At 42.2% G+C, this 21,293-nt stretch overlaps 1 protein-coding gene across 1 annotated transcript in view; it reads left to right on the top strand.

The window, feature by feature from the left end:
* Positions 1-21,293, top strand: part of ZFP91 (ZFP91 zinc finger protein) — a 503,483-nt gene that overhangs the window by 234,696 nt on the left and 247,494 nt on the right. Inside the window, 2 exon segments of the mRNA XM_030221066.1 lie at positions 14,445-14,567; positions 14,964-15,014. Of these exon segments, the coding sequence (XP_030076926.1) occupies positions 14,445-14,567; positions 14,964-15,014 (174 nt within the window).

Genomic DNA, 21,293 nt, shown 5'->3' with positions numbered 1-21,293 from the left:
TGTCCGCATTCACTTATCTGTAAGGCAGCAATCTAAAAGTATCAGGGAACCCCCGCCAACATGGCCAAGTTTCGCATAGCGCTTTTTCAAGGAAGAGGCTCTCTGTAACAACAACCATATATTTGTTATATTATCAGCACATCGCCCAAAACTCTATTCATTTATCATCTTCAAAATATTTAACTACTCATACCTTAACATCCTGCTCAAAACCCTGTATACCAGAAAATGGCCGCGGCGTTTCAGCGCGAGCTTATAAATGAGCTACAGCTGATCACAAAACACACTCTTTGATTGGATCCTGCTCCACAACCAAACAACCAATCACGTGCCAGATTGTACATTTACATCATTGACCACCAGTCAATCTCAGAGTTTAACCCGTTCGGAACTAGAGTTTGCAACCTGAAAATCCATTGCTGTTCTTTAAAATTTAAAAGTTGAGCTGTGTTTCCACCCTCCCGTCCCATACTTATCTGATCTATAATCCTCCACCTAAGGTCAGAAAGTAAATGACCTTTATCTAGCCAGTGCTGTACCAGGGGCGCTGACAAAACTGAATTTTTTATACGGGATTTATGTTCGTTAAGTCGTATCTTAATCGGTCTGCTAGATCTCCCTATATATAATTTATTACAGGGACATACTATCATGTATATCACATTTTGTGAAAGACAATTGGTGTTAAACCGAACATATAAAGGTTTAGACCCATCTGAACCACGCCATACCACCCCTTCAATGGTAGTCTCACACCATTGGCAAGATCCACATTTTGTATGACCAGTCAGAACAACCTTGTTCATATTATCCTCTATGATTCTCCTTGATACTATTTCCCCCAAAGTCTTCCCTCGGGTGTATGCTCCAATCGGATGCTGACTAAAGCATTCAAAAATTTGAAGGACATGCCAATGGTGATGAATACTCGCCATTACTTTTAAACTAATGGATGAGTAAGGAAGCACAGTAGTAAGTCTATTTTCTTGTTCCTGAGGTTTATATTGTAATAATAACTCCCTGTTCGCAAATCTGGCTCTCAGATATGCTTTTCGAACCACTGATTTCGGGTATCCTCTTTCCATAAATTTAATTATCATCTTTTTAGCTTGCTCCTCAAACATACCTATGTCAGAACAAATTCTCCTAATCCTCAAAAACTGGCTAATGGGTAAGCTCTTTTTAAGATGGTAGGGGTGAAAACTTGAAAAATGCAACAAAGTATTTCTAGACGTGGGTTTCTGATATAGAGTCGTATTTATACCATCCAGATTTCTAAATACCCACACATCTAAAAATTCCAAACCTTGACAGTGATAATGAAAAGTAAATTTCAAATTGTCTTGGAGAGAATTTAATTTGCACATAAATTGCAAAAGAGAATTCTCGGTTCCCTCCCATATCAGAAATATATCATCCAAATATCTCCTCCAATAGGAGACATTCCTGAATTCCTCCAAATTGTATACCAAACACTCTTCAAATTTGGCTAAATACAGCGTAGCAACTGAGGGTGCTAAAGCAGCCCCCATGGCTATACCTATTTTTTGTTCATAAAATTGTTGTTGAAACAAAAAATAGTTGTTTTCAATCACAACATGAGCCAATTTCATGAGAAAGTCAGTGGATATACGGGAGGAACCAGATCTTTGATCCAAGGTATCTTTAATAATACTTAGAGCTTCATCCTGCGGAATGACTGTATATAGGGATGAAACATCCACAGTTACAAAGATGGAATTTTCCTGAAGTATAACATCCTGAAGACTACACAAGAAATCCGTCGTATCCTTCAAATAGGATTTAACATGTTGAGCAGCTGGTTTTAAAAAAATGTCCAAAAAAATTGATAAAGGTTCCAATACAGTATTACATAGTGTTACAATGGGGCGACCTGGTGGTTTCAATATATCTTTATGCACTTTTGGAAGAAAGTAAATCCGCGGTGTCTTGGGATATTCAACGCACAGAAATCTTGCTTCCCGTGAAGTCAATATACCCTCTGTAGTCCCTTCTTCTACCATCCTTTTAATACATTTCTGAAGATCCAAAACAGGATCACCCTCCAGTTTTTTATAGGTTAATTCATCATCCAACTGCCTATGACTTTCCTGCATATATTTGTCAATGTCCCATAGAGCCACTGCTCCTCCTTTATCTGCTCTTACAATCAATACTTCATGTTGATTCTGTAATTGAAGTAACGCTTGGTATTGCTGCTTAGAAAGATTCCACATTTGAAAACTGTCATTATGTTGTTTTTCCAGTAAATTTAGATCATGTAGTATACATTTCTGAAACGCTATCACAGATGGATCTAAATTTTCAAATGGCATCCAAACCGATTTTGGACGTACCAAAGAATTATCAGGAACAGGTGGTTATAATAAAAAAATTTTTTTCAGATGTAACTTCCTAAAAAATCTGAACAAAGAAACCCGCATTGCAAATGGATCATATCTAGTTGTGGGAACAAATCCCAACCCCAGGTTTAACAATTGATCTTGAAATGTGGATAACTCAAAAGAGGAAATATTGATAACTACTGATTTTGATTGGTCCAAGCCCGAGTTTGATAAAATCTGCCCGGACCCTGATTGTCCCCGTGAATCACTTGTTGTTGAAAACGTGTTTGTCGTCCACGACGCCCCCTGTAAAAAGGGCGGTGGTTATCAGTAGATCCTTGGTTTCTACCAGACTGAGCTGGTCTTCTATCATCTCCACTCGAGTCACTATCAGTTATGTTTCCTGTGAAGACCGTATCTGCTGTTGTCCTTAAAGGGCGATCTTTATACATCCAAAAATATACTTGATTTGAAGCAAAATCTCTTTCATCTCTTTTAAATTTTTTGATTTTAAATTGGCGAATTGATTCCCGAGCAGATTTTAGTTTTTCAGTCAGATCTGATATTGATTTGGAATAATCATCAGCAGGAGTCGTCTGTTGAAGTTGATCCATCATTGCAGCTACTTTCAATTTTAATTCTTGTTCTACAGTAGCTGTAGTTTCTACAATCAATAACATTAAATCTCTACTGCATTTGTTTAATATGGCATTCCATTTCTTAACAAATCCTTCGTCATAAGTAAAAAGAGATGGTGCCTTTTGCATTCTCAAACCTCTAGGGATCATATGACATTTAATGTATTGTGCCATCGTATCTCCATGTAATTCCGCCTGTATAAGGCGTTTATTTAGTGATTCAAGATCAAACCAAGTATTCCCCCCTGGGACAGATGTATCACTCCCTAATATATTAGCCCGTTGAACCAATTTGGACATTTGTTCCTCTGAGTATCCAAACATTTCCAATTCTGTTGTAGTCATATTTGTAGCTGTAGCTCGGGTAAAAATCAATAGAAGATCTTAAATAAACTATTACCCTAATCACACAATGTGGGGACCAAAAATAGCTATAAAATACTATATGTCCCAAACATTTTATCTTATATGCAGGATATTAACAACATCTCCACATCTCTGGGGAAAATCAGATTAACTGCTTATCACAACCATATGAACACTCATGTTCTATCGCACAGGCGAAATGGTGTGAGGCAAATCCTCATATATTTCCCCTTTAAAATATTTTGTAAACTTCTGTTCTCAATAGTTGTGCAAATATACATAGAATATTCTTTTTACTTCTCAATACTCGTGCAAATGTGTATAAAACATTCTCTTTGTTTCATACAGGCTGTGCAAATGTGCAAAAAACAATCTTTTACTTATTGTCCGCATTCACTTATCTGTAAGGCAGCAATCTAAAAGTATCAGGGAACCCCCGCCAACATGGCCAAGTTTCGCATAGCGCTTTTTCAAGGAAGAGGCTCTCTGTAACAACAACCATATATTTGTTATATTATCAGCACATCGCCCAAAACTCTATTCATTTATCATCTTCAAAATATTTAACTACTCATACCTTAACATCCTGCTCAAAACCCTGTATACCAGAAAATGGCCGCGGCGTTTCAGCGCGAGCTCTGCTTATAAATGAGCTACAGCTGATCACAAAACACACTCTTTGATTGGATCCTGCTCCACAACCAAACAACCAATCACGTGCCAGATTGTACATTTACATCATTGACCACCAGTCAATCTCAGAGTTTAACCCGTTCGGAACTAGAGTTTGCAACCTGAAAATCCATTGCTGTTCTTTAAAATTTAAAGCTCAACTTTTAAATTTTAAAGAACAGCAATGGATTTTCAGGTTGCAAACTCTAGTTCCGAACGGGTTAAACTCTGAGATTGACTGGTGGTCAATGATGTAAATGTACAATCTGGCACGTGATTGGTTGTTTGGTTGAGGAGCAGGATCCAATCAAAGAATGTGTTTTGTGATCAGCTGTAGCTCATTTATAAGCAGAGCTCGCGCTGAAACGCCGCGGCCATTTTCTGGTATACAGGGTTTTGAGCAGGATGTTAAGGTATGAGTAGTTAAATATTTTGAAGATGATAAATGAATAGAGTTTTGGGCGATGTGCTGATAATATAACAAATATATGGTTGTTGTTACAGAGAGCCTCTTCCTTGAAAAAGCGCTATGCGAAACTTGGCCATGTTGGCGGGGGTTCCCTGATACTTTTAGATTGCTGCCTTACAGATAAGTGAATGCGGACAATAAGTAAAAGATTGTTTTTTGCACATTTGCACAGCCTGTATGAAACAAAGAGAATGTTTTATACACATTTGCACGAGTATTGAGAAGTAAAAAGAATATTCTATGTATATTTGCACAACTATTGAGAACAGAAGTTTACAAAATATTTTAAAGGGGAAATATATGAGGATTTGCCTCACACCATTTCGCCTGTGCGATAGAACATGAGTGTTCATATGGTTGTGATAAGCAGTTAATCTGATTTTCCCCAGAGATGTGGAGATGTTGTTAATATCCTGCATATAAGATAAAATGTTTGGGACATATAGTATTTTATAGCTATTTTTGGTCCCCACATTGTGTGATTAGGGTAATAGTTTATTTAAGATCTTCTATTGATTTTTACCCGAGCTACAGCTACAAATATGACTACAACAGAATTGGAAATGTTTGGATACTCAGAGGAACAAATGTCCAAATTGGTTCAACGGGCTAATATATTAGGGAGTGATACATCTGTCCCAGGGGGAAATACTTGGTTTGATCTTGAATCACTAAATAAACGCCTTATACAGGCGGAATTACATGGAGATACGATGGCACAATACATTAAATGTCATATGATCCCTAGAGGTTTGAGAATGCAAAAGGCACCATCTCTTTTTACTTATGACGAAGGATTTGTTAAGAAATGGAATGCCATATTAAACAAATGCAGTAGAGATTTAATGTTATTGATTGTAGAAACTACAGCTACTGTAGAACAAGAATTAAAATTGAAAGTAGCTGCAATGATGGATCAACTTCAACAGACGACTCCTGCTGATGATTATTCCAAATCAATATCAGATCTGACTGAAAAACTAAAATCTGCTCGGGAATCAATTCGCCAATTTAAAATCAAAAAATTTAAAAGAGATGAAAGAGATTTTGCTTCAAATCAAGTATATTTTTGGATGTATAAAGATCGCCCTTTAAGGACAACAGCAGATACGGTCTTCACAGGAAACATAACTGATAGTGACTCGAGTGGAGATGATAGAAGACCAGCTCAGTCTGGTAGAAACCAAGGATCTACTGATAACCACCGCCCTTTTTACAGGGGGCGTCGTGGACGACAAACACGTTTTCAACAACAAGTGATTCACGGGGACAATCAGGGTCCGGGCAGATTTTATCAAACTCGGGCTTGGACCAATCAAAATCAGTAGTTATCAATATTTCCTCTTTTGAGTTATCCACATTTCAAGATCAATTGTTAAACCTGGGGTTGGGATTTGTTCCCACAACTAGATATGATCCATTTGCAATGCGGGTTTCTTTGTTCAGATTTTTTAGGAAGTTACATCTGAAAAAAATTTTTTTATTATATCCACCTGTTCCTGATAATTCTTTGGTACGTCCAAAATCGGTTTGGATGCCATTTGAAAATTTAGATCCATCTGTGATAGCGTTTCAGAAATGTATACTACATGATCTAAATTTACTGGAAAAACAACATAATGACAGTTTTCAAATGTGGAATCTTTCTAAGCAGCAATACCAAGCGTTACTTCAATTACAGAATCAACATGAAGTATTGATTGTAAGAGCAGATAAAGGAGGAGCAGTGGCTCTATGGGACATTGACAAATATATGCAGGAAAGTCATAGGCAGTTGGATGATGAATTAACCTATAAAAAACTGGAGGGTGATCCTGTTTTGGATCTTCAGAAATGTATTAAAAGGATGGTAGAAGAAGGGACTACAGAGGGTATATTGACTTCACGGGAAGCAAGATTTCTGTGCGTTGAATATCCCAAGACACCGCGGATTTACTTTCTTCCAAAAGTGCATAAAGATATATTGAAACCACCAGGTCGCCCCATTGTAACACTATGTAATACTGTATTGGAACCTTTATCAATTTTTTTGGACATTTTTTTAAAACCAGCTGCTCAACATGTTAAATCCTATTTGAAGGATACGACGGATTTCTTGTGTAGTCTTCAGGATGTTATACTTCAGGAAAATTCCATCTTTGTAACTGTGGATGTTTCATCCCTATATACAGTCATTCCGCAGGATGAAGCTCTAAGTATTATTAAAGATACCTTGGATCAAAGATCTGGTTCCTCCCGTATATCCACTGACTTTCTCATGAAATTGGCTCATGTTGTGATTGAAAACAACTATTTTTTGTTTCAACAACAATTTTATGAACAAAAAATAGGTATAGCCATGTGGGCTGCTTTAGCACCCTCAGTTGCTACGCTGTATTTAGCCAAATTTGAAGAGTGTTTGGTATACAATTTGGAGGAATTCAGGAATGTCTCCTATTGGAGGAGATATTTGGATGATATATTTCTGATATGGGAGGGAACCGAGAATTCTCTTTTGCAATTTATGTGCAAATTAAATTCTCTCCAAGACAATTTGAAATTTACTTTTCATTATCACTGTCAAGGTTTGGAATTTTTAGATGTGTGGGTATTTAGAAATCTGGATGGTATAAATACGACTCTATATCAGAAACCCACGTCTAGAAATACTTTGTTGCATTTTTCAAGTTTTCACCCCTACCATCTTAAAAAGAGCTTACCCATTAGCCAGTTTTTGAGGATTAGGAGAATTTGTTCTGACATAGGTATGTTTGAGGAGCAAGCTAAAAAGATGATAATTAAATTTATGGAAAGAGGATACCCGAAATCAGTGGTTCGAAAAGCATATCTGAGAGCCAGATTTGCGAACAGGGAGTTATTATTACAATATAAACCTCAGGAACAAGAAAATAGACTTACTACTGTGCTTCCTTACTCATCCATTAGTTTAAAAGTAATGGCGAGTATTCATCACCATTGGCATGTCCTTCAAATTTTTGAATGCTTTAGTCAGCATCCGATTGGAGCATACACCCGAGGGAAGACTTTGGGGGAATAGTATCAAGGAGAATCATAGAGGATAATATGAACAAGGTTGTTCTGACTGGTCATACAAAATGTGGATCTTGCCAATGGTGTGAGACTACCATTGAAGGGGTGGTATGGCGTGGTTCAGATGGGTCTAAACCTTTATATGTTCGGTTTAACACCAATTGTCTTTCACAAAATGTGATATACATGATAGTATGTCCCTGTAATAAATTATATATAGGGAGATCTAGCAGACCGATTAAGATACGACTTAACGAACATAAATCCCGTATAAAAAATTCAGTTTTGTCAGCGCCCCTGGTACAGCACTGGCTAGATAAAGGTCATTTACTTTCTGACCTTAGGTGGAGGATTATAGATCAGATAAGTATGGGACGGGAGGGTGGAAACACAGCTCAACTTTTAAATTTTAAAGAACAGCAATGGATTTTCAGGTTGCAAACTCTAGTTCCGAACGGGTTAAACTCTGAGATTGACTGGTGGTCAATGATGTAAATGTACAATCTGGCACGTGATTGGTTGTTTGGTTGTGGAGCAGGATCCAATCAAAGAGTGTGTTTTGTGATCAGCTGTAGCTCATTTATAAGCTCGCGCTGAAACGCCGCGGCCATTTTCTGGTATACAGGGTTTTGAGCAGGATGTTAAGGTATGAGTAGTTAAATATTTTGAAGATGATAAATGAATAGAGTTTTGGGCGATGTGCTGATAATATAACAAATATATGGTTGTTGTTACAGAGAGCCTCTTCCTTGAAAAAGCGCTATGCGAAACTTGGCCATGTTGGCGGGGGTTCCCTGATACTTTTAGATTGCTGCCTTACAGATAAGTGAATGCGGACAATAAGTAAAAGATTGTTTTTTGCACATTTGCACAGCCTGTATGAAACAAAGAGAATGTTTTATACACATTTGCACGAGTATTGAGAAGTAAAAAGAATATTCTATGTATATTTGCACAACTATTGAGAACAGAAGTTTACAAAATATTTTAAAGGGGAAATATATGAGGATTTGCCTCACACCATTTCGCCTGTGCGATAGAACATGAGTGTTCATATGGTTGTGATAAGCAGTTAATCTGATTTTCCCCAGAGATGTGGAGATGTTGTTAATATCCTGCATATAAGATAAAATGTTTGGGACATATAGTATTTTATAGCTATTTTTGGTCCCCACATTGTGTGATTAGGGTAATAGTTTATTTAAGATCTTCTATATATTTATTTGGTGCCATATTTCTGGAATGCACTTCCTTTGATGGGCCATAAAGGGAACAGTCTCTAAGACGATTTAAGCGACTGTCGAGAGCATATTATTTTACTCTTGGTTTTGGTATATTTTTCCCTGAGAGTTGACAGAGATTTTGTTCTGGGTAACCGATTAGATGTGATTGCTTTATTTTATCTGTTTGAGTGGATTGTTTTTATCTTTTCTATTGGACTATTGTAATTCTGTGTCTGTTATGTTTTATGTGATTTTAATATTGTACACTGTTGTTATCTTTTAAATAAAAAGCCAAGTGGTATAGTAAGTTTAATTAACTGTAACGGTAAAGGCAACCCTCTTGGAGCCTTCTTAATCGGGTGGAGATTTGAAGCGCCTACAGCTGCAGAAGCAGCCCACATTGTTACTGTGGAGGAGATGCTCCAGCAACCATGTTGGTAGGATCAATTTAAATGTTTAAAGATTTTTTGGGGAGGAGAAGAGAAGGGATTCAGAGAAGCTAGTGTTGGGTGCAAGGATGTGACAAGACTGCTGTTGGGGTTGTTGAGTAGGTGATGAAGAGTGGTTTTAAGCTGTGGTTACTGGGAGTGGGTGTACTAAGGGTTGAAACTGCAGTTGCTGGAGGCAGGTGGGCAGTGTAGAGGCTAAGGCTGCAGCTTCTGGGGTAGATGAATGAGTTCACCACCCCACTCACCCTTAGTAGCTGCAGCTTTAGCTTCTCCCCCATTGGTCCAGAATCCACAGCCTAAAACTTCATTGCCAGATACACTATGGGTGGGTGGATAATAGGGAGAGCTACTCCTTACCAGGGGCGTAGCCACGGGTGGGCCTGGGTGGGCCTGGGCCCACCCACTTTGGGCTCAGGCCCACCCAGCGACGATGCAGAGCGACGACAAAAGAATTGATCCCCCGCCGGCACGCAGGCCTTCTTTCCCCTCCCTCCCTCCCCTTCGGCCGCTGTCTATCGCTACAGCTGCAGCGCACCGGGTTTGTCTCCGTACTGCCGCTACCTCTGCCCTCTGGCTCCATGATCTTGTTTGCTTATCTGCAGCGGTTCCGGATCTGTGCGCTCCCAGGGCTGTCTGTGTATGCTGCCTGCGACTGCTTCCTCGGCGCTGGGCCCCGCCTCTTCAGAAGAGTAGGCGGGGCCAGCGCAGAGGAAGCAGTCGCAGGCAGCATACAGACAGGCCTGGGAGCGCGCGGATCCGGAACCGCTGCAGAAGAGCAAACAAAGATCACAACGGAGCCGGAGGACGGAAGTAGCGGCAGGACGGAGACGGACCCGGTGCGGTGCAGCTTTGCTCAGCTGTAGGGATAGACTGCGGCGCTGCCCGAAGGGGAGGGGAAAGAAGGCCTGCAGCCAGGTGCCAGACTGTCGCTGGGGAAAGGTAGGGAAAAACGTGTGTGTGTGTGTGTGGTGGTGGTGTGTGGGTGGGGGGGTCGGGGAGAGACAGGAGCACTGTTGGGATGAGGGAGTGAGACAGGGTAGAGCTGGGAGGGACGGAGAGATGCTGCAAGGGGAAAGAGAATGAGAATTGTTGGATATGGGTGGGATGGGGAGAGGGAGAGAAAGGGCATGAGAGAAAAAAACATTTTGGACATGGAAGTGGAAGGGAGAGGTGAGAGGGGAAATGTTGAACATGGCAGTGAGGGAAAGGAAGGATGGAGAGGTGGTGGTGGTGGGGGGCAGAGAGAGATGTCAAACCAGGGGCTCAAGGCAGGGAGAGGGAGAAAAGTTGGACATGAAGGTGGAGAAGAGGAGAGGAAAGGAGAGATGCACAAGTGAGGGAGGGGAGAAAGAGGGAAGATGGATCCATGGAGAGAAGATAGACAGTGGATGGTAGGGAAGAGAAAGGGAAAATGCTGGACAATGGGGGAGGGAAGAGAGAAAATTTTGTGCCCACCCACTTTGTGCTCAGGCCCACCCAAAATTGGCTGTCTGGCTACGCCACTGCGCCTTACCTGCTACTGTAGTAAATAATTTGCTATGCATCACTTTGAGTACATTATGAAGGTACAATTTATAAATGTGTGTAAGTAAATAATTCCATTTGTTCCATTCGTGACAAATATGGACACTAGATTTTTGGGCTGGTGTTTTTGTTTATTAAAAACTTGTACCACTACTACTAAATGGACTTGGGAAAAATCCACAATTCCAGGAATAACATGTATTGAATGTTTGTACGTTTGGGAAGCTTGCCAGGTGCCCTTGGCCTGGATTGGCCGCTGTCGTGGACAGGATGCTGAGCTCAATGGACCCTTGGTCTTTTCCCAGTGTGGCGTTACTTATGTACTTATGCACATGCATACCAAACTGGAGGATATACGTAGTTTATGATCCTAATTTAAAAAAACAATGGAGGGAAAAGAGCACTAAATTAAAATAGGACAGAGTGACAACCGAACACCATTCACACACAACATCCATCCAAGTATCCTAAGAAATATTCTCAAGCCCTGGTCTAGTGCAAGATTCCTGACATGACAGCAGGTTTGGTCAGACAGTCCTTCAGAATTTATTTAGCTCTAGAATCTAACTTCGCCCCGTAGACCCATTTGTTTTCTGTTTCAGGCTGTTCAAATTTAAAAAAACAAATTGAAGTTCTCTTTTTAGTTGTTAGACCTTACCTGTTGCAGGTCTATTCGTTTCCCTTTTATATGGAATAGTCTGGGAGCTAGGGGTTCCTCTCAGTGTGACGATATCATCCTGTTTGTCCTCGGAGAAAGTTACTCAGCTGTAGCAGATGTTCTCCTAGGTCAGCAAGATGAATGTCCAGACTGGTCCGCCCACCTCACCTTGGAGTTTATTTGTATTTTATTCAAAATTTGCTATACTGCTTTAATTGACAGAGACAAAGCAGTGTACAGGCTAAAAACAGAGAGAAAAAGACGACATTCATCTCAACATACGTTACAACAGACTAGCATCAAGCAATATTACAAATTATTTTGGGTGGCAGTGTCCAAACCAGCTAGACTTAGTCATAAGAGTTGCCATACTTGGGCAGACCGAAGGTCCATCAAGCTCAGTATCCTGTTTCTAGCAGTGGCCAGTGCAGGTCTCAAATACATGGCAAGATCCCAAAACAGTACAATACATTTTATTTTATGCTGCTTATCCCAAAAATAAGCAGTGAATTTTCTCAAGTCCATCTTAATAATAGCTTATGGACTTTTAGGAAGCTATCCAAATCTTTTTTAAACCCTGCTAAGCTAACTACTTTTACTACATTCTCTGGCAATGAATTCCAGCGTTTAATTGCATGTTGAGTGAAGAAATATTTTCTCCAATTCGTTTTAAATTTACTACTTTTTAGCTTCTTTGTGTGCCCCCTAGTCCTAGTATTTTTGGAAAGAGTAAACAAGCGATTCACTTCTACTCATGGTACTCGGTATTTTATAGATCTCTATCATCTCTCCCCTCAGCTATCTTTTCTCCAAGGTGAAGAGCCAAAGCCATTTCAGCCGTTTCTCATAGGGAAGTTGTGCCATCCCCTTTATCATTTTCGTCGCCCTTCTCTGTACCGTTTCTAATTCTACTATATCTTCTTTGAGATGTGGTGACCAGAACAGCACACAGTATTCAAGGTGCGGTCACACCATGGAGCAATACAAAGGCATTATAATATTCTCCTTTTTATTTTCCATTCCTTTCCTAGAAATACCTAACATTCTATTTGCTTTCTTTGCTGCTGCAGCAGCACACTGAGCAGAGGATTTCAAAGTAATATCAACAATGATTTCTAGATCCTTTTCCTGGTCAGTGACTCCTAAAGTGGAACCTTGTATCACGTAGCTATAGTTTGGGTTCCTCTCTCCCACATCTTTGCACTTGCTCTTATTAAATAACATCTGCCATTTGTATGCCCCGTTTCCTAGTACCGTAAGGTCATCTTGCAATTTTTCACAATCCTCTTGTGATTTCTCAACTTTGAATAACTTTGTGTCATCAGCGAATTAAATTACCTCACTAGTTATTCCATATCTAGATCATTTTTAAATATGTTGAAAAGCAGCAGTCCCAACGCAGATCCCTGTAGAACTCCACTGTCTATCCTTCTCCATTAAGAATACTAATCATTTAACCCTACTCTCTGTTTTCTATCCTTTAACCAGTTTTTAATCCACAATTGAACACTACCTCCTATCCCATGACTTTCCAATTTCTTCTAGTCTTTAATGCGGTACTTTGTCAAATGCCCTTTGAAAATCCGACCGGCTCACCTTTATCCACATGTTTGTTCACCCCTTCAAAGAAATGTAGTAGATTGATGAGGCAAAATTTCCCTTCACTAAATCCATTTTGGCTTTGTCTCATTAATCCATGCTTTTGAATATGATCTGTAATTTTGTTTTTTATAATAGCCCAGCACTGACATCGGGCTCACTGGTCTGTAAGTTCCTGGATCACCTCTGGAACCTTTTTAAAAATTAGCATTATATTGGCTACCCTCCAATCTTCGGTACCATGCTTGATTTTAAAGATAAATTTCATATTACTATCCATAGTTCTGCAAATTTATTTTTCAACTCTATCAATACTCTGGGATGAATACCATCCTGTCCTAGTGATTTGCTACTCTTCAGTTTGTCAAACTGCCCCATTATATCTTCCATGTTTACAGAGATTTGATTCACTTTCTCTGACTCGTCAGCATTGAATACAATTTCTGGCACCGGTATCTCTCCCACATCTTCCTCGGTGAAAACCGAAGCAAAGAATTCATTTAATCTCTCCACTGTGGCCTTGTCTTCCCTGAATGTCTCTTTAACCCCCTTCCATCTAGCAGTCCAACCGATTCTTTTGCCAGCTTCTTGCTTTTAATATACCTAAAAAAAAGTTTTTACAATGTGTTTTTTGTCTCCCAACGCAGTCTTCTTTTCAAATTCTCTCTTTGCCTTCCTTATCAGTACTTTGCATTTGATTCTCCTTTCGTTATGTAGTTTCCTGAGTATATTTGGCTTGGTATTGTGTGCCTTCTGAAACAGCTACATTTAAAATGTTTCAAGGGTTACTTACCATAATTAGTGGCATGGAATTTGTGTGCTGGTGCTGTGAAATAAAAAGCACTGTGTATGGTACTTTCCATCTGGTCCATTTGGGGTGTAGACAGGATCATACGGTGGTCATTTACTAATCTTAAAACATGTTTGAGTGTTAGGTATAGTTAACATAGACAGGTATGATGGGGCACCTGTCGAAAATGCCTTAAAGGTGTATTCTATCATCTATTGTACTAGACTGAGCTGGTCGCACTCAATGTTGACTGGCGGGAAGACACACACATGAATGGTGGGCTGGTTTCAAAACATTCATAAGAATGTTGGGGAGTGCTTGTTGCGTAAGGCTACATTGTATGGCTTCGCCCCATCAGTGTGGAGATATCTTACTTGTCCTCGGAGAATACCTGCTACAGGTGAGTAACTTCTCTTAAGCCACAAGTTCTGGACAAGTCTGGCGGGCTTAAGGGAAAGAACATTATCAGGTTATACGTCAATTCTTCGTCGTCACTGGTGGATTTTTATTCTTGCTACCTTAGCTGTTTCAAGGTTGTGGGAATAAGTAATTTATGTTGCTGACTTTTATGTAACCTTTTATGGGCAGATGGGAACAGATGGATGAATATAATGTTGATATTAAATTTTGATGCTGCACCTTGTATGTTGATTTAAGTATGTCTGCTTGTCCTTTCTTCAGGGAACCCCTGAAAGCCAGGCGGAAGTCAGGGAAAGGGAAGGAAGAAAAGGAGAAGCAGAAGGAGATCAAGGTAGAAGTAAAGGAAGAAAATGAGTTCCGGGAAGATGATGATCCACCTAGGAAGTGAGGGATAGATTTGATTACTTCTTATTGTTTCTGCTATTTCCTATCTCACTGTATCACAACATTTGTATGAAGTGCACTTCTGATTGTCACTCTTTTATATCTTTTAATTTTCCTTTTTCCCCTTTTCATTTTATTCTTTCCAACTCAACACCTCCAAGACTGCACCACCCTGCAGATTGCCCCTCCTAAAGTAGCCCCACAACTACCTCAACACACTTCAAGTTGCCCCACCCCCAAAACTGTCCCTAGCCCTCAAACACTATGCCCTGCTACTGCCCTACCACCCCCACATACTGCCTCTACTCCCAGAAAATACCCCAGCAGAATGCACTGCAACCCACAGCCACCTCCCACATGCACAGCACTAATTTCTATTTCTTTGTTTCTTCCTAGAAGAGGTAGGAGGCGCAAGGATGACAAAACACCCCGGGTACCCAAAAGGAGGTAAGTGAGAGGAGAAATAATGTTTGCTTTTATAAGATGTACTGAATAATTGATACCAATAGAAAGAATCTTTGTAGAATGTAAAGAAACTTAGAGCAAGTTTGACAGACTTTCAAAGGTGAATATTTTAAATGGAATCATGTGTACAGGCCGACCAAGTTTTGGTTTTGGCCCCAAAACCGGCTCGAAATCTGGTTTGGGGTTTCAGCTGAAAATGGCTGCGCATTTTGGACCCTCCCAATTTGATATAAATGTTCAGAATAATACTTTCATAGAATGGACTGATATTATGAACTTGAACAAGAAGCTGGTTAACACTGAGCTTATATTTTAATAGAATATTGTTATCAATAGAAATCAAACAAAATAAAACATGGAAAAGAAAATAAGATGATACCTTTTTTATTGGACATAACTTAATACATTTCTTGATTAGCTTTCGAAGGTTGCCCTTCTTCCTCAGATCGGAAATAAGCAAATGTGCTAGCTGACAGTGTATATAAGTGAAAACATTCAAGCATTACTATGACAGTCTGACAGGGTGGGAGGAGGGGGTGGGTAGGAAGTATGCATGGGGACATCAAAGCATATCATTGATATTCTAACAGGATGGGTGTGGATAGGTGAGGGGAGGGTGATCAACAGAGACATACAGCTTTATGGTTTATAATGGGCTAGGAACCCCAGATCCTTGTTAAGTCCTTTCTGTTGGGTGTTAAAATATTCAATCATTCTGACTTCAAAGGTCTTATGTTCTTGTATGGTTTTAAAGTTACCTTTCAGGATTCTCACTGTGAAGTCACTGGTACAGTGTCCTGGTCCTGTAAAATGTTGACCAACAGGCGTGGGAACCCTGCTGGCACCAGTATTGTTCATGTGATGTCTATGTAAATTGAATCTTGTCTTAAGCATCTGGCCTGTTTCTCCAATATAGCATCCTTCGTTACATTTTTTACACTGAATGATATATACCACATTGGAAGATGAGCAAGTGAAAGATCCCCTTTATGTTGAATATCTTTCCTTTGTGGATGACTTTGGGGTCCTGTGAAATATTTTGGCATAGTTTGCAACTGGATAAATTACAGGGAAGTGTGCCCTTCTGTTCCTTTTCAGTCTGTGATGGAAGTTTACTTCTGATTAGCTTGTGTTTTAAATTGGGTGGCTGTCGGAAGGCCAGTAATAGAATATTGTAAATTAGAAAAATTTTCCAACAGTTTAAGGATGATCAAAGAGCCTCAAACTTTCAGTGATGATTCTGAATTTCTAGATAAATGGAACGGGATCCACAATAATGTTCACTGGATATAATGTTGATTAAAGAGGAATATTAAAGAATAATATTGTGAAATTTAAAAAACAATTGAAAAAGAACAAAGCGAAAGAATTTAGGAAAGACAAACAAGATTTTGATGGATGATTTTTAAACTAAATTATAATATGCCCAAAACATTTAATGCCTCTCTAGAGGGCACAGACTCTTAATGGTGAAAGTGAATGTAGCTCATCATCTAGTAGCAGTGAGGGGATCTGGGACATCTGAGGGTTTTTTAAGGAAGGAAAGAACAATGCAGAGGAAGAGGAAAATGAGGCAGGGGGTCACAGAGAGGGAAATCATGCACAAGATCTCAGAATCAAAGGAAATGGTGGTAATCAACTTGTCAGATAATGAAGAATTGCATTCACTTTCCTTAAATCTTTCATTTGTTCCATCTTCCAAATTTGATTACTTTAAACTTAAGATTGATATAGAAAATTTTCTAGGCATCTTTTGCTAAAATTGCACTTCAGTTAAGAGCAGGGCCGTGCCGATGCGGTCAGCGGGGTAAGCGCCGCAGGGGGGCGCCCACCTCTGGAGGGCGCCGCCGCGGTGCTTACTCTCGCCCCGCGAGGCCTTTAAATCTTTTACCTGGTCGCAGCAGCGTCAGTGAAAGCGCTGCTGACGTCTCCCTTCCCTTGCACTCATTGGTTCTCTGTGTCCCGCCTTCTTCTGACGTCAGAAAGAAGGCGACACAGACCAAGAGCGCGAAGGGAAGGTAGATGTCGGCAGCGCTCCGCTTTCACTGACGCTCATAGGCGCCCCGTATAAGAGGCTTGGGGAGGCTTAGTGACCTTTCCCGCCCATGCTGCATTGCCTCCCCCCCCCAAACGTAGCCACTTTCCCTCGAGGCCCGCTTATCCAGACCTGCCAAGTCCGGAGTCTCCCGCACTCCCGAGTCTGGGCCGGCAAAGTGGGAATTAAAGTCTCCTCTTCAGCGCGAGTCGCGCGATAAAACAACAAAAAAAAAGAAGCAAGAGCGGGGCCGTGGCAGCCTTCAAGCATGGGCTGTCTGCGCTGCAGCCGCTCCTCTCTCTGCCCCTGGAGGAGCAGGAAGGAAGTTGACATCGACTTCCTGCTCTGCTCCGGGGACAGAGAGGAGCGGCTGCAGTGCCGATAGCCCATGCTGAAAGCTGCTACGGTACAGCCCCGCGCTTGTTCCAGCAGCCAACTGTTGCTCCTGGGGCTCCAAAGCGGTTGAAGCTGCGTGTGGTGTCGGTCCTCTCAGCTGATTCCTGCACTTTGGGTGCGTGTAACTGTGTTACCTTTGTTTTTTTTGTCTGGACTCGGGGCGCTGCTGCTGAAGAGGAGAAGCAGCAGCAGTGGCCAACAAATTAATGCCAGGTGGAAGGGGGAGCGAGAGGCACTAGGCAGGTATAATGGAGAGAGTGGGAAGATGGGGAGAGAAGGAGGGGACATGGAGAAGGGCTGGAGTCCTGGAGAAAGGGAGAAGCTGCTTAAAATGAGGAGAAAATGGGAGGGGGGGGGGTGAAAGAGGGAAGACACTGGAAGGAAGAGTAGGGAGAGAGAAACTAACAGGAGGAGAAACATTGAAGGATGGGGAGAGAGAGGGGGGCATGATGAATGGAAAAGGGTAGAGAGAGAGACACTGGATGGAAAAGGGGATAGAGAGAGAGAGAGAGACACTGGATGGAAGGATTGGGAGAGAGGGGGTAGATGTTGGATGGCAGGATCGGGAGAGGGGGTAGACGAATGGAAGGACATGGAGAGAAAGAGGGAAGAGGAAGACAGAAGGATGGGGAGATAAAGAGGGAAAACGGATGGAAGGATGAGGAGAGGGGGGGGTAGACGGGACGGGAGAGAAGAGAAATCACTGGACTGGACATGCAGGGGAGAGAGGAGGATTGCTGGCTATGGATGGAGGAGGGAAGGGCAGAGAGGGACAAGAATGGACATGGATGGGAGGGCAGGACCCAGGGAGAGAGGAGAAATTGCTGGAAATGGATATAGAGCAAGAAATGAAGAAGAAAGGAGAAAAGTAAAGAAACAAATGGAAAGGAAGTCCTGGAAATGGAGTTAAGAGGACAGATAGCAGCAGACTCAGATACTGGCCAGCATGATTGGAAAAAGAAAGTCACCAGACAACAAAGGTAAAAAAAAAATCATTTTATTTTCATTTTAGCGTTTGGAATATGTCTACTTTGAGAATTTACATCTGCTATCTTATTTTGCAATGTATAGCAATTTGTTTCTAAGAATATTGCTGACAATTCCTGTCAGTGTAGCAAGTGGTGAGCGATCATTTTCACCGGGGGGGGGGGGGGGGGGGGGGGGGGGCGCCAACTGATAGTCTGCAGGGGGGCGCCAGAGACCCTAGGCACGGCCCTGGTTAAGAGATAATTTTGATAGGACAATATTAATACCACACTATCTACTTGGATATCCATTGGGTTTACTGAGCCCACTTTAGAAGTGTTCAAGAAAAGTGTTCTAAAGGGAGTGGAGGCATGGGCTCAAGAACATATACAATAACTTATCCAAACAATTGAAGTCAGCATTGAAAAGATTGCAGGAAGATCCAGCCATGGTAATTAGAAGGGCAGATAAGGGTAGAGCAATAGCAGTAGTTGTTTTGAATACGCAATACTACCAAGAAAAAGTTTATAGATAGTTCAGTGATAAAACTACTTCTCCGAGGACAAGCAGGCTGCTTGTTGTCACATGTGGGTGGTCGTCTGCAGCGGCCCAGGAATGGGGAAACAAATTTTGCAAGCAAAATAAAAATCAAACCCTTTTGGGAAAGATCCGTCACGGCAACGCGAACCGTGCATGTGCGACCTCCCGCCGCGTGAGCGTGCCTCTTTAATTCTTTTTTTCTCCATTGTTAGGTGCGGCAGTGTTTTCACTGCGCTCCGTCAGGCCCAGGAAGAAGACTTCTCTTCACGTCTGGTTTTCATTTTTGTTTTCTTTTTCTTAAAGATTAAAAAAAAAGAGAGAGAATAGTTTTTCCGTAGTTTCTTATCTCTTTACATTTTTAAAGTTTCCTTTCTTTTTTGACACGGCCAGCCTTTGGGCTTTGCGGTCGGATTTTTTCCCTCTTTTGTGCTTTTTCTTTTTTGGCACAATCGCATCGTTTGATTTCGCCGAAGCCGTTTTTTCTTCCATTCATCAAAGACACCCTGCGGCTTCAAACATTGTACTCGGTGCAAGCAGACCATCTCAGGTACAGATACCCACGTTTGGTGTATCCAGTGCCTTGGGCCCGACCATAGCCCAGCCGCTTGTATTCTGTGTCTTCGTATGAAGAAACGGACCCAAGCGTCTCGAGAGGCCCAACGAGAGAAGCTTTTTGGGGCTCAGTCCGGTCCTTCGACATCGACTTTGGTAGCAAAGTCGTCGACGTTGAGGAGAGAGGTAATGGCTGCTGAGAGACCAACTCGCGCTGGGATCAGTGAGGCGTCGAGTGGGTCTCTACCTGTCTCGAGGCCTCCTGTTATGCAGGCCCCCCCGGGACCGACCTTCGTCGGACCCAGCCCTGAGGAGACGTGAGAATTCCACGTCCTCACAGGTACCGAGGAGTCTCGATGACGGGCGTCGAGCGAAGGCTAAGAAGCATCGTCATCGTTCTCCTTCAACACATGGTACCGGAAGCTCCAGGGCGTCGAGAGTGTTGGCACCTGAGAAGCATCGGCGCTGAGAGGATTGCTTCCCCTCGGTACAGGAGGTGCCGATGCGTTGGTCTCTTGGCAGCCCGGTACCTGCTCCCGAGCCTCCACAGATTCTGACATCGCCTGTTCCACCAGCCCCGCAGCCTTCTCTGATGGCGGCTCTCGATGAGCGTATCCGGGCCTTGTTTCCAGAACTTCTGGAAGGCTTACTGCGACAATCAGCTTTGGTGTCAGGGGTGCTTGCGCCTTCTGTGCCAACTGCTGTAGCGGTGTGGCCCTTCTCCTGTGGTGAGGTCTCCGATTGCGGTGCCGCCTGCGGCATCGGCTGCCACCCTGGTCGACTCTCCTTCGACATCGATGGAGGGAGCTGCGCTGTAGTCGGATCGGGCGTCGACTTCTCGACATCGCCACAGAGGACATCGTTCCTCGGTGTCGAGTCATGTCCAGTGTCAGAGTACCTTGACACAGGCTGTGTCTGACACTGAGCAGGAACGCTCGTGGGAATCAGAGGTAGATCCCAGGAACTTCTTTTCTGATGAGTCCCTTGGGATTCCCGCTGACCCTTCTTCTCCGCTGGAAAGAAGACTATCTCCACCCGAGAGTCTTTTTCCTCCTTTGTCCGGGAAATGGCTACAGCTATTCCCTTCCCTATGGAGGTTGAGGATGAGCCCAGGACTGAGATGCTCGAGGTCCTGGATTATTCTTCTCCACTTAAAGAGTCTGTGATAGTCCCTTTGCATAAGGTACTGAAGGAAGTCCTTATGTGAAACTGGTCCTCCCCTCTGTCTGGCCCTGTGGTTCCCAAGAAAGCTGAGTCCCAATACCAGATCCACAGTGAACCTGGATTGATGAGGTCCCAATTACCCCACAATTCCATGGTAGTGGATTCCGCTCTCAAGAGAGCTAGGAGTACTAGAGACTATGCTTTTGCACTCCCAGGCAGAGAAGCTAGAACTCTTGACTCTTTTGGGAGAAAAACGTATCAGGCCGCTATGCTGTCTGCCAAGATCCAGTCATACCAGCTCTTCACGAGCGTACACTTGCAGGACTCAGTAAGTCAACTGTCCAGCTTGGTTGAGACACTCCCTATGGAGCTGGCCGAGCCTTTTCGCCAGGTGATCAGGCAGCAGAAGGCGTGTCTCAAGTTCCTGGCCCAGGGGTACTTTTGACACTTTTGACGTGACATCCATGATCTCTGTTCAAGGAATAGTGGTGCGCAGACTCTCATGGCTGCGTGTCTCTGACCTGGATCATTCGGTCCAGCAGCGGATGGCAGATGTTCCTTGCCAGGGGGACAATCTTTTTGGTGAGAAAGTAGAGGATCTCGTTAAT

This window comes from Microcaecilia unicolor, chromosome 1, assembly GCF_901765095.1.
Source record: "Microcaecilia unicolor chromosome 1, aMicUni1.1, whole genome shotgun sequence".
NCBI classification, from domain to species: Eukaryota; Metazoa; Chordata; class Amphibia; order Gymnophiona; family Siphonopidae; genus Microcaecilia; species Microcaecilia unicolor.
This window is presented reverse-complemented; position numbering and strand designations above follow the sequence as displayed.